Below are 15,059 nucleotides of genomic sequence, written 5' to 3' on the forward strand. Positions count from 1 at the left end.
TTTTTTTTGGGTCTTTTTATTGTGCTCCTTTTCCTCTAAGCACCTTAACGTCCTTTGTCTATCATGCACAGTATAAGTATAACATGCACAGTATACAATACATTGCTGCTATGCTCAGGCACCTTAGTTTAGTTTTTTAGTTTTTTTATTATCTCAGGTAATTTGTAAATATGTAGATAACTTGTCTGGCCTTCTGTTGCTCTCTTGTTTTTGATCTCCTTCCCACCTGCCCCCCACCCTCTTCTTCTCCCCCCCCCCCCCTCTTCTTTCTATGGAAACTAACGTTGCGATGGGAACGATGTACAAAAAAGAATTTCACCCACTTTTTTATCTTGTAAACCTGTGATGTGACAATAAAACTGATTCTGATGAGTAAAAATACTTAAAAGTTGATCAAAAAAGTACAAATACTCTTTTAGCACCGCCTCAATACCAGTCTGAATGCCAGCGCCCACACATCAAATAGATTTGTACCAACTGAATGACAGCACACACTCATCAAACAGAGTAGGCACCGCTTACTCACACTTGGTGTGATTTTTAAGTTCACAGGAAGTAACTTTCCTTCTTAGTTAACTCTATTTTCATATCCTTTCTAAATCTTATTCACTAATGGATGATGTTCTGAGTCACACTATAAAAATGTACTCTGTTCTCATCTAGTCATCTTACTCTCTTGTCCTCTTATCCAACGCATTCTCACTCCCAACACGGCATAGAGGTTGAACCTTGGTCAAGGTACATTTTGCGTCCGACGCGGATGCTGGGGGGACAGACTTTGGCCCGATTCATACTTGGCCGTGTGTCGCTGTCATGCAACGATGCATAAAGCATTGGTTCTCAAAGTGGGGTCCGGGGACCCCCAGGGGTCCTTGGGGGGGGTTCCAGGGGGTCCCCAGCAAAATGTGTTAATATAGCATCACAATAATTTTAACCTTTTATACTTTGGCTATTCAAAAATAGCAGATATACAAGCTCATAGCGCGGCACCGAGTGCCGCGCTATGAGCTTGTAGATCTGCTATTTTTGAAAAAGTGCGATTTTTTTTTGGCTAATCTTTGAATAAATATTTTTAAAGCCAACATTTGTAACTCAAATCTTTGCTTCTGGGGGTCCCTGGAACAACATATTTTGAGATGGGGGTCCGCGGCCAAATACATATCATTTTGGGGGTCCTTGACATGAAAAAGTTTGAGAACCACTGGCATAAAGAACGCTGCTGAGTCATCACACTGCTCGGTACGAACACTCGCTCGGCTAACGCCTCGCTGGGGCAAGGCGTCACGGAGCAACAAATCCACTTCTGACAGTGCTCCCGCGTCCTGCTTTGTTTTAACTTGTTTTCAATGTCTTTTCAACGGTTTTAATGGCAACATTGCCTTTAAATCCGCTGTCGGCCACGTGACAACAGATTGTAAAGTGACGCGAAACGGGTGCCCAGTGCGAACATACTCGGCTTGTGATTGGCTGAGACGGGGGGATAGTGAGCGCTCGTTTTGCTTCATGTCACAAGCGAATCTGTCCACCATGGCTTGCCAATTTGCCAATTTGATTAGATTATTATTCATTTTTATTTAATTGTGTGCAACCAGTCTTAAACAGAAGGTTAGAAGACAATAAGAAAAATACAGTAAAGTCATAGACTCATTTCCACTGTGATCCCCATTACACAGAATCGAAAAACATACAAAATTTAAAAAGCTAAACAACAAATTACAGCAAATACCTTATGGTACATACATCAGCCTCTACATGGAGTTGAATTCTTTTTAATTTCCTGGAAATGTACGGTTTTGGACGTACTAGATTTCCACTTGAAAGCGACTGCTACTAACACACGTACCTCTTCTGATTTGACTTTGACGGTGGTGTTGTTGCTGCCCAGGACGGTGGTGTTGTTGCTGCCCAGGTGTTCCACGATGCTGGATATGCAGAGCGGCCCGGCGAAGCCCAGCAGGTCGGCCAGATAGCGGAACGTGCTGCTGAGGAGGATGGGCCGCCCGAACGCCCGGTACATGGAGCGCCAGATGGACGGAGCCTGGTCCGGATCCTCTGGTGTCTGCATGGGTCAAAGGTTATTTCAACCAATCAGTATGGTAGAGCGCTGTTTCCCAAACAGTGGGTCGGGACCCATTTGTGGGTCGCGGACCAATTTTTATGGGTTGCGAGTAAATATCCCTTTTTTTTTTCGTTTCCTATAAAAAGTATATATTTTCAAAAGATTTTTACAACAATTGCTTGTTTTTATTTACCTATGTTTCTAGGGTTTCTACTGGTTCTACCGAGTGAGGACCCGCTAGACGGGCCAGCGAAAATTAAGGCCCTGCCCTAACTGGGCCCTACTGGGCTGGCCCGAGGCTCGGCCCGGCCCAAAAAATTACCATACTTTTAAGCCCGACAACGCAAAAAAACCCAAAAGGTGTCATGATGTGCTTAATGTCCTCAAAGTCATGCATCCTACACACTTTGAACTGAACACATTCGACCTTCCGTTCCAGAGATAATGGCCAAAACATCTTGAAAACGGCCACTTCCGCCGATTTTCGATCACCGATTTTCGATCGCAGATTTTCGATTGAGTTTTGGCCATTGTCGCCCGTTTTTTCTTCAATAACACGGGCTAGGAAGGTTGGACGCCGACAAACTAGATACCTGAGTAAAGTTCACTTTGAGCTGCATCCAAGTGGGTAGGGTCGGGTTCGGGCAGAATTTGAGAACTCTAGGACCCGCCCTCGCTGCGATTTACAATAGCATACATTTCCGGCCGCATTTCGGACCGGATATCAACCGGATATAGAAAGATGGCGGAATTTGAAATCGCTGCAAAATAGGCTCCATTTACGGTCTGTAGAAACCAATGGTGTGACACTGTCCATATTTATGATTATGTTTTTTTTTAATGGTTTTTATCTATAACTGGACCAATCGGCGTGACACTTTGCACACACACTCCCTAGAGGCCAAGGGAAAACCTCTGCCCTGCATTTTTCACATCGGCCTTTTATAGCACCACCAGGAGGCCAAATTTAGCAAAACACATTTCTTGATATTACTCCTACAGATTTTGTCCAAACATCACGCAAATCGGTACACAGTATCCCTATAGTCATGTGATGAACACGGGATCTCCAATTTTTCATAATCCATCCTGACTGGTTAAGATAGACGGTAATTTTAATTTTAATTTGATCATATTATCATATCAATCTGAGTCTTTTGCCAATTGTTTGGATTCCCACATGCAATATCCTCACAACCTACAGGTTGAGAATCACTGGACTAGGACGGCTCCCGAGATGACAATTAATGGTAAAGTAAAATGTCATGATGGTGAGTGACGGCCGTACCCTCTGGTCTTCATAGGCGTCTTTCAGTTTCAGGTAGTTGGTCAGGGCTCTCATGGCGATGGGCAGCTTGCCGATCTTCTTCAACTCGATGGGTCTCTTATGAGCTCCGATGATCAGAGGGTTCATCCACCAATAAGTGGCCTGGGATGAAGAGAAGAGAGAGATGAGGCCTTATTCACAGTAGAGTCCAGGGCTGGGCCATATGGACACAATCAAATATCTGACCAATGACCTCCACATCAATATTGTGACAATATTTATTTAGTCGACCGACGAGTGTTTGTACGTGTCGTTGTGAGCCTGTAGAAGTTTAGATTGTCTATTTCCATATTTCAACATTTATGAGATTTTTTATAGTATAAATTAGGGCTTAAAGCAGCACAATGCAACTTTGTTTTAATTAATAAAATATAATTGTGTCCAATCTGTATGGTAGCGTATGTTAATACAATATAACTTATACAATTGGGATGGTTGTATTTTGTCTCCCTGCTCTTCTATTGAGACATTTAGATTGTGTCAAAGGTCATATCTCACCTAAGGATCTGACACAAATTCTGACCTGATGGTCAAGATTACATTATCCCCTGAGCAACCACATTAAGACAAATATCATGATATTACCACATCCACATCCATGCCATATACTGTACAGTATTTGCGTGTGTCACCAGCTTTTCGCACTATACCTGTGGAAAGCCTGTTTTCTTTAACTATTCACTGATTAGTGCTCTCATCCGGTATAGAGCCCACCTACTGAACGAACCTGGTAATTTGCACATAGATGGACACATAATTTCCATATCTGTTCTAGACCCCGACCTGATCATCAACCTGCAAAGTGAACTGACCACAGTCTAGCGTGTGCATGTATGTACCTTGGATAGCAGGTTGACAAACGGCTGTAGGAAGCGAACCCCCAGGTCTTGCAGATCCTCTGGTGGTTTCACCTTCTGAGGGTTGGCGAAGAACACGTATTTCTACACCGAGACAAAGGGTGAAAGAGAAAAGGTGAGTCAAATATAGATGTGGTATTAACCACATGAACCCTATCGTCCCAATTCTGGGCATGTCATAATCGGACAACATTTCACAAAAATTGGAAAACAATGAAAATACAACAACGAAAATAGCCGATCTACAATCTCACAACAACGCATTGTGAGCTTGTAGATTGGCTATTCTCAGCGAATAGATTTGGTTTCTACGGAAAAAAGGAGGGGACCAAGTATAGACCCCTGGGGGACCGCGTCAACTAAGTACAGTAAATAGGGTTTAAGTGGTTAAAATAAGATATACACAAAAAACTGATTAAACAGCAGCATATACAGTAGTGTGCTTTGCCACAAACAGCCTACTCCTACAGATAGAAAAGAGGGACAATTCAAGCAACCTGGACATATATGGTACAGTGTGAGATGCTTTCCCTGACCTACAACAGGCTAATTGACATTAACAAACGGATATACGTATCCAGTATTACTTTCTAGAATCTAAATCAAATGCTGCTTTAGGTAACTGGTCCGACCTTTGATCCAGGAAGTGAAAGCAGGAAGACTCACCCTGACCCGGATGACGTTGAGCTCCACGGCCATCAGCAGTCCGTACAGGAGCACCAGCAGGGCGGTGATGCAGAAGCGCAGGTGTTTGGGCCTCACTCCCGTCTCCGCGAACTTCCACAGTTTGATGGACTTTGTGATGAAGGCCAACACCCAGTAGATGAACAAGGCTGGAGGGCACATTTTGGACACATTTTCATTTGTCAATATTTGTCAAAATGTTTTTTTTTTTAATAAAGAAAATAGCAGATCGGGTCACCGCTGGCCTAGCAGTTAAGGCGCATACCACATATTAGGCTCTAGTGCAGCCTGACAAGTCGCAGGTTGGATTCCCGAGCCCGGCGGCCGTTGCTGCGTGTCACTCCCTGTCTCGCCCCAAAAATAGCAGATCTGCAAGCTAGAGCTAAGTAGATTGGGTATTTTTGCTATGTGTTGCACAAAGAAGTATAGGATTAAGATCTTTTTTTTATTTATTTTTTATAAATCTAACCTTGAGAACAATAATAACATCCCATAATATCAAGTGTCTTTGGACGCTTACACCAGGAATATGTGTCTGTTGCCTTGGGGTGCGTTTGGAAATTGCGCGCTGGAGCGCACTCGCCTATTAGTTTGTATTGGCCAGTGCGCTCAGCGCTGTATTTCCAAACGCACCCATGGTGAAATGCAGTGACATGCAGTCGCATACAGGGGCATGATAATGTTCTTATGCACTTGGCTGCTTTTTACTACTGGAGGTTCCGGCTGTGTCGACAAAGCCAAATCAGTTCAGCTGGGCAGAACATCTGGCAGCAGCTTCCATATTTTGGGTAATCCGTAACCATGAAAAATCATGGCTAACGTGACGCTGCCTCTGGTAAAGAAGGCTATGTCGCTTGTATGTCTGTCTGTTAATGTCTGAGCAGCACGAAAACATCCATTTCACCCACTGTATCACATCTGTAAACCTGTGATATGTGACAAATAAAACTGATTCTGAAAACATGGTCTTCATGCAGAGACACTGACTAACACCTACCCAGCTGTAATGGTAGTACACCACTGATGTAATGATAAACGCCTACCCAGCAGTAGTTTGGGGAAGTTGGAGGTCTCTATGTTGTGGTAGTACACCACTGAAGTGATGGCTGCTATGAAGCCCATAAACGCTGGCATGAAGAGGTGGAGGTGGTCTGTATCCATCATCCTGGTAAGAGAGAGAGAGACAGTGAGAGAGCGATAATAATTGCATACATCATAACATCTAGACAGACTTCCGTACAATGATAAAAGTCATTGTTTTTGGTTGATAATACAATTAGGTTCTCCTCGGTTCGTATAGCTGTTGCTGATGCTGAGCCATTAAAACACCAAAAACAATTCATGTCTATGAATCAGACTGGGAATATTTCATATTAAAAAAAGGATTATATCTAAGTTCCTCTTCCTCACAATCGGAGATTTACACTGATATATCTGATGACATCAAACTTCGATGTTGGGACTAGAACAGCGGAGAAAACCTCAGCTAAAAAACCTCTACCAACAGTCTTTGCATTGATTTTTTCAATGCTGTTGTTTCCTAAATTGAATTTAGATGTCACCAGATGTATCCGTAGGTGGAGATGTCTGATCGTCAAAACTAAGGTCCTCTTTGTTGGAGTAAAACATTTTCTTTTTTTAAAGCCGGTGAAAATATTAGCAGGTTTGCAGCAACATAATTGATATGCTCACATAGATATCACAACCATAACCCTTCAACTGTATCAACTATTAACCCATTAACTTTATTATTTTTATTATTATTATTTATTTTGCACGTGGCTCGTACTTGTTGGAGACGATGCCCTCGGCGATCTCGCAGACGTGGACGAAGAGCAGCGAGAAGGTCAGGATCCACCGCAGGTTGTGGCCGGGGAAATGGAGCCATGTGTTATGATGGATCTGTACCTTAGAGCTCTGACTGCCCCAACCTGAGAGAGAGAGAGGGAGAGAGGGAGAGAGAGAGAGAGAGAGAGAGAGAGAGAGAGAGAGAGAGAGAGAGAGAGAGAGAGAGAGAGAGAGAGAGAGAGAGAGAGAAAGAGAGAGAGGGAGAGAGAGAGAGATTAACCACTTAAACCATATATACTTCGTTGACCAGACACCTCCAGGGGTCTATTGGCACCTCTACTGTACCCATTGGAACTGGGATGAGAGGGCCTTGGACAGGCCAGCATGACCAAGTAAGATTGCTGAGTCCAATATGGGTCGGATATAGCCGGTGTAGGTGGTCAATATAAATAAAGTTTGAGTTGAGTTGACCACTTAAGCCCTGTTTTATAGTGTGTGTGTGTGTGTGTGTGTGTGTGTGTGTGTGTGTGTGTGTGTGTGTGTGTGTGTGTGTGTGTGTGTGTGTGTGTGTGTGTGTGTGTGTGTGTGTGTGTGTGTGTGTGTGTGCAACCCGATCGCCAGAGAACTACGTATGTATGCACGGATCCAGTGCACTTCATTCCGTGGATAGTCGCCTCGGAACCCCCAAATTGCGTGCATATGTACGGCGCTCCCTTTGTGACAAAACCATTTCGGAGGCGCGCAGTCACAGGCGAACTGTCACCCCGTGAAGGACCACCGAGGGAGCTAAGGCGACCGAGTTGCCGTCCTGAACGGTGTGACGTTCGCCTGTGCCTACTCAGCGCCGTTTGAGTTATGTACCGATAGGCACAGAATCGTAAATTTTGTTGTGGGGACTGCTCTGCTTCCGGGTTTTTCCGGGTTGCGACTGGTTACGCCCACCGTGGGACTCGCCGTACATATGCACGCAATTTCGGGGTTTCTAGGCGACTATCCACGGAATGAAGTGCACTCGTTCCGTGCAATGTTACGGTAATCTCTGGAGATCAGGCTGGTGTGTGTGTGTGTGTGTGTGTGTGTGTGTGTGTGTGTGTGTGTGTGTGTGTGTGTGTGTGTGTGTGTGTGTGTGTGTGTGTGTGTGTGTGTGTGTGTGTGTGTGTGTGTGTGTGTGTGTGTGTGTGTGTGTGTGTGTGTGTGCGTGCTTGGGGGGAAGAAGGGGATACACAGATTCGAACAGAGGATCATATCAGTTCACATGGTGTGGTGGGAACATGGCTTCCCTTGGCTGCAGTTAGAGAAATGGTTGGCACACGATTGATATACTGTCTGCATTGGCATCAGTGTCTGTCTGTGTGTGTGTGTGTGTGTGTGTGTGTGTGTGTGTGTGTGTGTGTGTGTGTGTGTGTGTGTGTGTGTGTGTGTGTGTGTGTGTGTGTGTGTGTGTGTGTGTGCGTGCGTGTGTGTAAATGATAGAGAGAGGGAGAGAGGACCCACAGCATCCACATTATGGTGGGAACATTAGCCAAAAATAGCCGATCTACATGCGTTGTGAGTTTGTAGATCAGCACATTTTTGGCGAAGACATCTGGTGTAGACGGAAAAAAGCAGTCCAAGTAACAGAGCCAACTCAGGTCCAGTTTACAAAGTCTAGAGGGTTGAAGTGGTTAAATTGGTATGATGGGACTAAAATGTAAATGTACTAAAATTTAATGTATGCACCAAAAGTAGAAAGTACTCATTATGCACTCATTAAGGCCCTCATTGGAAAACATAAGGCCCTCATTGGAAACAAGACCGCAAGGACTTTCATGAACGGACCTGTTAGACAAAGTATTTTAAATGTAACTGTGCTGTTTTACATTTTTTGCCTAATAAAATATTCAATCAATCAATCAAGAATGTCCCATTTAACAAGTTTTCAAAGCTATAACATGTGTAAGAAATCTTTTGAAAATAACATATCTACAAGCTCACAATGCGTCGCATCACGACGCATCGTAGGACACGCACACCACGGGTGAGGGAAAAAAGCTCAGCAGTGACAGTGGAGGACGGTAACTAAGTACTATTACTGTAAATGTTTGGAGTATTTGTTTTTTGCAAGCTGATGACTTTCACTACGCTACATTTCAAATAGAAATATTGTACTTTTGACTCCACTCCCTTTCTAGGAAGGGACTCTTGGGATCAAAACTTACGAAAATATATTATGAATTTACCACTTAAAGGAATAGTTTACCCATACGTAGCGGCTCGCATCCAGTTCAAAACCCTGGTGCTAGCCTATAGGGCAGTGAAAGGAACAGCTCCTTCCTACCTCCGGGCTATGGTCGATGCCTACACCCCTGCCCGACCACTTCGGTCTGCCACCTCGGGGCGACTGATTGCCTCGTCACTCAAGGGTCCTTCTGGCCGATCCACACGGTCACGACTCTTTTCTGTTCTGGCCCCACAGTCGTGGAATGAACTTCCCACTGATGTTAGGACAGCAGAGTCACTGCCCATATTTCGCCGCAGGCTGAAAACTCACCTCTTCAGGAAACACTACCCTTCCTCTCTGCCTGACCTACTTGTTGTTAACTAGTTGTACGAACGCTTGTTTTCTATTGCTGTATTGTTTATTGGATTATTGGATTGTTTATTGGATCTTGTTTAGTCGATTCACTTATTTGTTTTAGCTCATGCTCATTTGATTTAGCTATTTTGTCTCATCTGTTTAAGGAAATAGGTAGCTGATATATTGCACTTTTACCTTAGCGCTAGGTATACTCTTGGTTGCTTGTTTTTGCAGATAATGCACTAAAGACTTCTGGTGATTAGTAGTTTTCGTTCCCTACCTATGTTGAATACACTTATTGTAAGTCGCTTTGGATAAAAGCGTCTGCTAAATGACTGTAATGTAATGTAATGAAACTTTTTATTTTCTATCAATTACACACCCGATGAAGCCTTGAATTCATGGAGATTCTTTTGTTTTTGACGCATTCCTGAGCCCATAATTTGATGACCGGGTGTATTTCCGGTAGGAGACACAAAGAGACTCCTATCTTTCCGCCGGTAATCAAATTATTGGCTTAGGAATGCGACAAAAACAAAAAGATCTCCATGAATTCAATACTTCATGGGGTGTGTAATTGATAGAAAATAAGTACTTTTTTGGGTGAGCTACTCCTTTAAGCCCTATTTCTTTTAGCCCTATTTTTTTTAGATACTTCAGAGTATTTACTTGAGTACTTTGTCTACCACTGAGCGGCGACTGTACTGGTTTCGTCGCCTGAAGAAGTTCGGAGTAGGCCCCCGCATACAAGTCTACAACAGCTCCATTGAAAGCTTTCTGTCAGGCTGTGTTACTGCCTGGTGCGGACGACATAAGACAGGAAGCGACATTCTGAGTTAACATGCTTTTATATCTGAACGGTTGTGCTTGTTTATTGTTATGATGGGAACAGCTCACTCCCAGGAAATGGTACTGTGTCATTTGGGGAGAACAGTTTCCCCGGTCAGAACAACAGGGCTTACAGTGGTGGACAAAGCACTCAATACCAGTACTCAGTAGTCAAAGTAGAGATACTTCTGGAGTACTTGCTTTTAAAACATTATTCATAAGTACATGTTTTTAACATAAAAAAGTACAAAAGTACAAATTACAAAGTATATTTTCTATTTAATATCAATGCATTGCTGTATAAAAAAATCTACAAGCTCAAAACGTGTCGCAACATGCTGTGAGCTTGTAGATCTGCTCATTTCATTATATTTGAAATACGGCTTTAGCGGTTAATTCATAATGTAATTTTCTTTTAGTGGAGTCAAAAGTACAATATTTGTCTTTGAAATGTAGTGGAGTGAAAGTATCTAAAAATACAAATACTCAAATAAAGTACAGATACTCAAAGAATGTACTCAAGTACACTGCTCAAGTAAATGTGCTTTGTTAATCTCCACCACTGAGGGCTTATTACTTTAACGTTAATTTGGTTTCTGTTGTTAAACCAAATGGACCAGAGCCATTTTTGGGGACCTCAGGGGACACCGTCTATCTATAATAAATGACCCAAACCCAGGAAGCATTAATTAGTGAGTCCTCAGGGAAACAGCCGGGTCAGAGTGCAGAGTCCAAACCCTTCCCAGAAACTACACACACACACACACACACACACACACACACATTAGTAATAATAACAACAAGCATACACATAAATACTCCCACTTGCTGTACACGTATACACACAGACACTGACGCGCATACACACAGAGAAAAGCAAGCACACACACACACACACACACACACACACACACACACACACACACACACACACACACACACACACACACACACACACACACACACACACACACACACACACACACACACACACAGTTAAACAACACATTAACAGTAAATCATAGTCATAAACCCCCAGAGACTGAGTAAGGGACACCACAGTCACACAGTTCCAATCATTGCTGAACAACAGACAAGGTTAAGAAGGAAGGATGGAAGAAAACAAGGAAGCAACCAACTGTTCTTCTTGCCAACCGTCCCTTGAAATACAGCGTCGTCCATTATTTGGAAACTAAAAAGACGTGTCCCTTATTTAACTGACAAGGGACACACTTTGTTCCTTATTTTTTAGGAATCAATCAATGACACACATCTTACAAGTTCAAACAGCACATATACTATAATACAGGTTGTTTAAATAATATACAAAAACTGTACACATACACAGAGAGATTTATCTGAGCATCCCTTATTTTGCTTCGAAATAAGGAACGCCCGGCCGGGTGTCCTTTATATGAATATCAGGTAGTTACACCGGTAATGAGAATGAGCGTGAGATCTGTGTGTGTGCATGCTTTTCCAAAATCTAGTCTCATACAGTATCACAATGTGGATTATATCGACATACTGCCCAGCCCTGTGTGTGTGTGTGCATATGAATGGAGCAGAGTGTGACATATTATTGACCATAATCACGGTAGTTATTTTTCCATCCTTGCGTCCCTCACTTGTGTCTCTTGCTCACGTCTTAGCTCCTACCATTTCATGACGTGAGGAAATCCATTTGTCAAACGAGATGTCCTCGCTCAGAGACAAGTATCATTTTGAAGTGACGTAAATGACGTATAATCCGGGTGTTGCACAGCTGGATCACCTGTCATTGTGTTATGTTGTATTGGACTATCTATTGTATCTATGGTATCTATGGTATCTATGGTATCTATGGTGTCTGTCTATGGTGTCTGTCTGTCTGTCTGTCTGTCCGTCCGTCTGATCTGTCTGGATTACAGTGTCTGTCTGTTTGCAGCTATCTCGAAAACCACTGGACCGATCCGCACAAACTATCTTCTGCACGCTGCCAGCAGGCCAAGGGAGCAAATCAAATGGGTGTCTGTGGTCTAATGTGTATCAAACTGGGGGTGTCACAGTCTCAGAGTTTTGTCTCATTGATTGTAGCGTCTAGGTCTTGTATATCTATGCATGTTGTTCCCCGTTCTAGTTTTCTTGGTTCTATGTTTCTCTTTGGCCAAACTGTATCTCATTTGCAATCACCCCTCATGTGTATACCAGTCTTGTTCCTCAGGCCCCGTCCACACGTACACATAGCTTTTTTTTATGCGTTTGGGAGGATTCGTCCACACGCAAACACGTTTTTGGCTCCTGAAAACTATTGAGAACGCCAGCCACAGTGGAGATTTTTTTAGCCAGCCATCATCCATTACTGTTTAAGCATTCATCCATCACTCCATACAAGTTCAGATTATGACAGCCTTGCCAGGCTATCTCTCATGAATGTGGTGTCACGGCCAGGACTCATGGACATGGAGATTATTGGCTAGATAAACGAGCCAGAGTTGTTGACTCCATACCATGTTGACTCCATACCAATGATACCATAGGTCTACACTTGCAAAGGATGTTCTGTTATGATTGAATGAATAAACAAAATTAGGTCTATCAATATTTTGCATTAATTAATAGTGACCAGTGACCACATAAATCGAACGTGTAGACTACACCTGTACTTTCCTTCATACACGGAGTAGGCTATAGTCTACAATGACAGTTTACAAACCAAAAATAGCGCCTTAAGCACTCACAGTGGGAGTAGCATACTAGATCATTTGAATTGTCTGAATAATGTATGAATCACGTTTGCGCTGAGGAAATATATTGCGTAATTTATGACCATGTCAACCACAATGGAACGTGCTACACTTGTACTCTCCTCGCTCCAGTAAATTTCATACACGGACCGTTTCTATTCCTTTCATGATCCTCTTTTAACCCAGCACCCCAACAGCTGATGTGCGCATTCTATCAGCATTTTATTATAATCAAAAATCAATAAGATAGTAAGGTTTGCTTTGCGCTCTTGACTGAAGGCTTGCGCATACCAAAAGTTACAGCCAGGTGCGAGAGAGGCCAGCAATAAAGTTCACAAACTATAGAGGAGGCTCGCACATTGCCAAAAAGACATTGAGGCTCTTTGGATGTTTTGGATTTTGCAAATATATATTAGGATATTTAACTCTATAAACGCCATTGACTCGAAAACGCGTCAATTACTACTTAATCCACCCACGCCATTCACGCGTTTGACGCGTTGGATTTGCGTTCATTGTTTAATCTCTGATCGCGCTATGCTGCTTAAAATTCAATGTTATTCTCGAGTTCCACTTACTTCACCCATATCTGCATCCGGTTTCATGACCTGGGTTCCGTTTCCGGTTTTTGATTATTTTCCCCCGGTCATTTTCGTCCAAAATAGGTAAACAAACGTTTTTTTCACACGGTAGAACGGACAAACGGACAGCTTCTCTTCTATAATCTATGGTCTGGGTGACGATCAGTCATCGCCGTCGTGTATCACATCGTCATTTTGACGATCAAAACAATCTGGGAGGACGTCACATCCGTTTTCATGTTTTTCCCTGTCTAATCGCTCAAGAAGGGTAACAGTGACACACGGAGCTGATCAAGCTATCATGTGCTGCTCTCTAGTGGCGGATTTGTGCGGCGTCTTTAAAAAACAGTCTGATCAATTATTTTCATGAAAATTTTCAAAATATAAAAATAAAAAAAACACGAAAATTGCTGGCAATGGGGGAGTACTTTATGAAAATACTCTGGCAGTCAAAGAGTTCAAAAGTGTAAAAAGTTACATAGTGCAAAAAGGTGACACAAGGAGCGGACGTTTTGATCCTCCTATTTTATCAATAGCCTATTTAGGCCTATTCATTTCATATTGGCAACAGCTAGTTTCGGGACATACAGTGAGTATCTAGGCTACAGTATGACTATAATAATAATAATAATAATAATAATAAAAACCTTTACAAACACATTTGCCATCTTATTCGTCGCTCGTTGTCACTTGAATCCAGTCGCTGCTTGTTTTAAGGAGAGAGATAACGTTACGTTACGGAGCCCTGACGCATGCATTGAATTCAATGAGAGCCAGGTGGACAAGCGTTTGAATAAACACTATTGAATGATTGCAAACGTTGTCAAATAATCAGTTGAGGGAAATATAAGAAGACATAATACACATTGTTCTCTGATCCCCTGTTTTTCCCCGATGTGCTCAATGTATAATTGTATTGACAATTCCAAAGAAGAGCTGCTGTATATATTTGTCTGTCATCGCGAGACTGCAGTTGTTAACCGGCTGTAAATAGACTGTCTCGCAGTGACAGCTGCGTTTGTACCATCTTAATACGTTTTCATGTGGACAGAGATATATTTTTAAACCTGGCCATGTAGACGCAGATATTAAAAAAAAACGAAAAATATGAGTTTTTAAAAAATACCCGTGTTCATGTGGACTAAGCCGCAGTCAGTCCTTGTTGAGTCATTGTCTTGTGTCGCAACGCGACGCGTTTCAAGCTTGTGGATCTGCTACTTTTGACGATTTTGTGTGACGCTGTAGTATGATCTAGTAGGGCGTTAATTTACGATAAAAACGCAAAAAGTTAGAATATGGAGATAATACTAAAATGACACAGATGCTTTCCCGGATTGAAAGGTATAACAACATATACACGTAGGCTTTCCCGGTCTAAAAGGGTTAAACATGGAAGCTGTACAGTATGTGTCTCCCCTGCCCGTGAACATGTCTTGGATTGTCTCTCTCTTCCAATTAACCAATTAAACCCTATATATACTTAGTTGTCCGGGTTCCCCCAGGGTTCTATACTAGGTCTGTTAGAATTTCCCTCTATACCAAATCTCTGTGAGCTTGTAGATCTGCAATTTTCACCAAATGTTCGGGGGTTCGTGTGGATAATCCTCCGAGATTACTGCACCACATAGCAGATGCAGTTATGTCTGATGTAT

General features: G+C 42.6%; 1 protein-coding gene across 6 annotated transcripts in view; it reads right to left on the minus strand.

Moving 5' to 3' along the window:
- The window catches only part of abcc9 (ATP-binding cassette, sub-family C (CFTR/MRP), member 9), a 95,983-nt gene that overhangs the window by 75,671 nt on the left and 5,253 nt on the right, over nt 1-15,059 (minus strand). For 4 of the 6 annotated variants that reach the window (XM_080421831.1, XM_080421832.1, XM_080421833.1 and 1 more), the window contains exons 3-8: nt 6,717-6,858; nt 5,971-6,092; nt 4,910-5,076; nt 4,226-4,327; nt 3,348-3,488; nt 1,844-2,059 (exon numbers count right to left, since the gene is read on the minus strand). In XM_080421831.1, coding sequence (XP_080277957.1) covers nt 1,844-2,059; nt 3,348-3,488; nt 4,226-4,327; nt 4,910-5,076; nt 5,971-6,092; nt 6,717-6,858 — 890 coding nt within the window. The remainder of the gene's footprint in view (nt 1-1,843; nt 2,060-3,347; nt 3,489-4,225; nt 4,328-4,909; nt 5,077-5,970; nt 6,093-6,716; nt 6,859-15,059) is intronic. The other 2 variants (XM_080421835.1, XM_080421836.1) reach the window with 1 other exon arrangement.

The sequence above is a fragment of the Gymnoscopelus braueri genome, assembly GCF_963280865.1.
Source record: "Gymnoscopelus braueri genome assembly, chromosome: 23".
Taxonomy (NCBI): Eukaryota; Metazoa; Chordata; class Actinopteri; order Myctophiformes; family Myctophidae; genus Gymnoscopelus; species Gymnoscopelus braueri.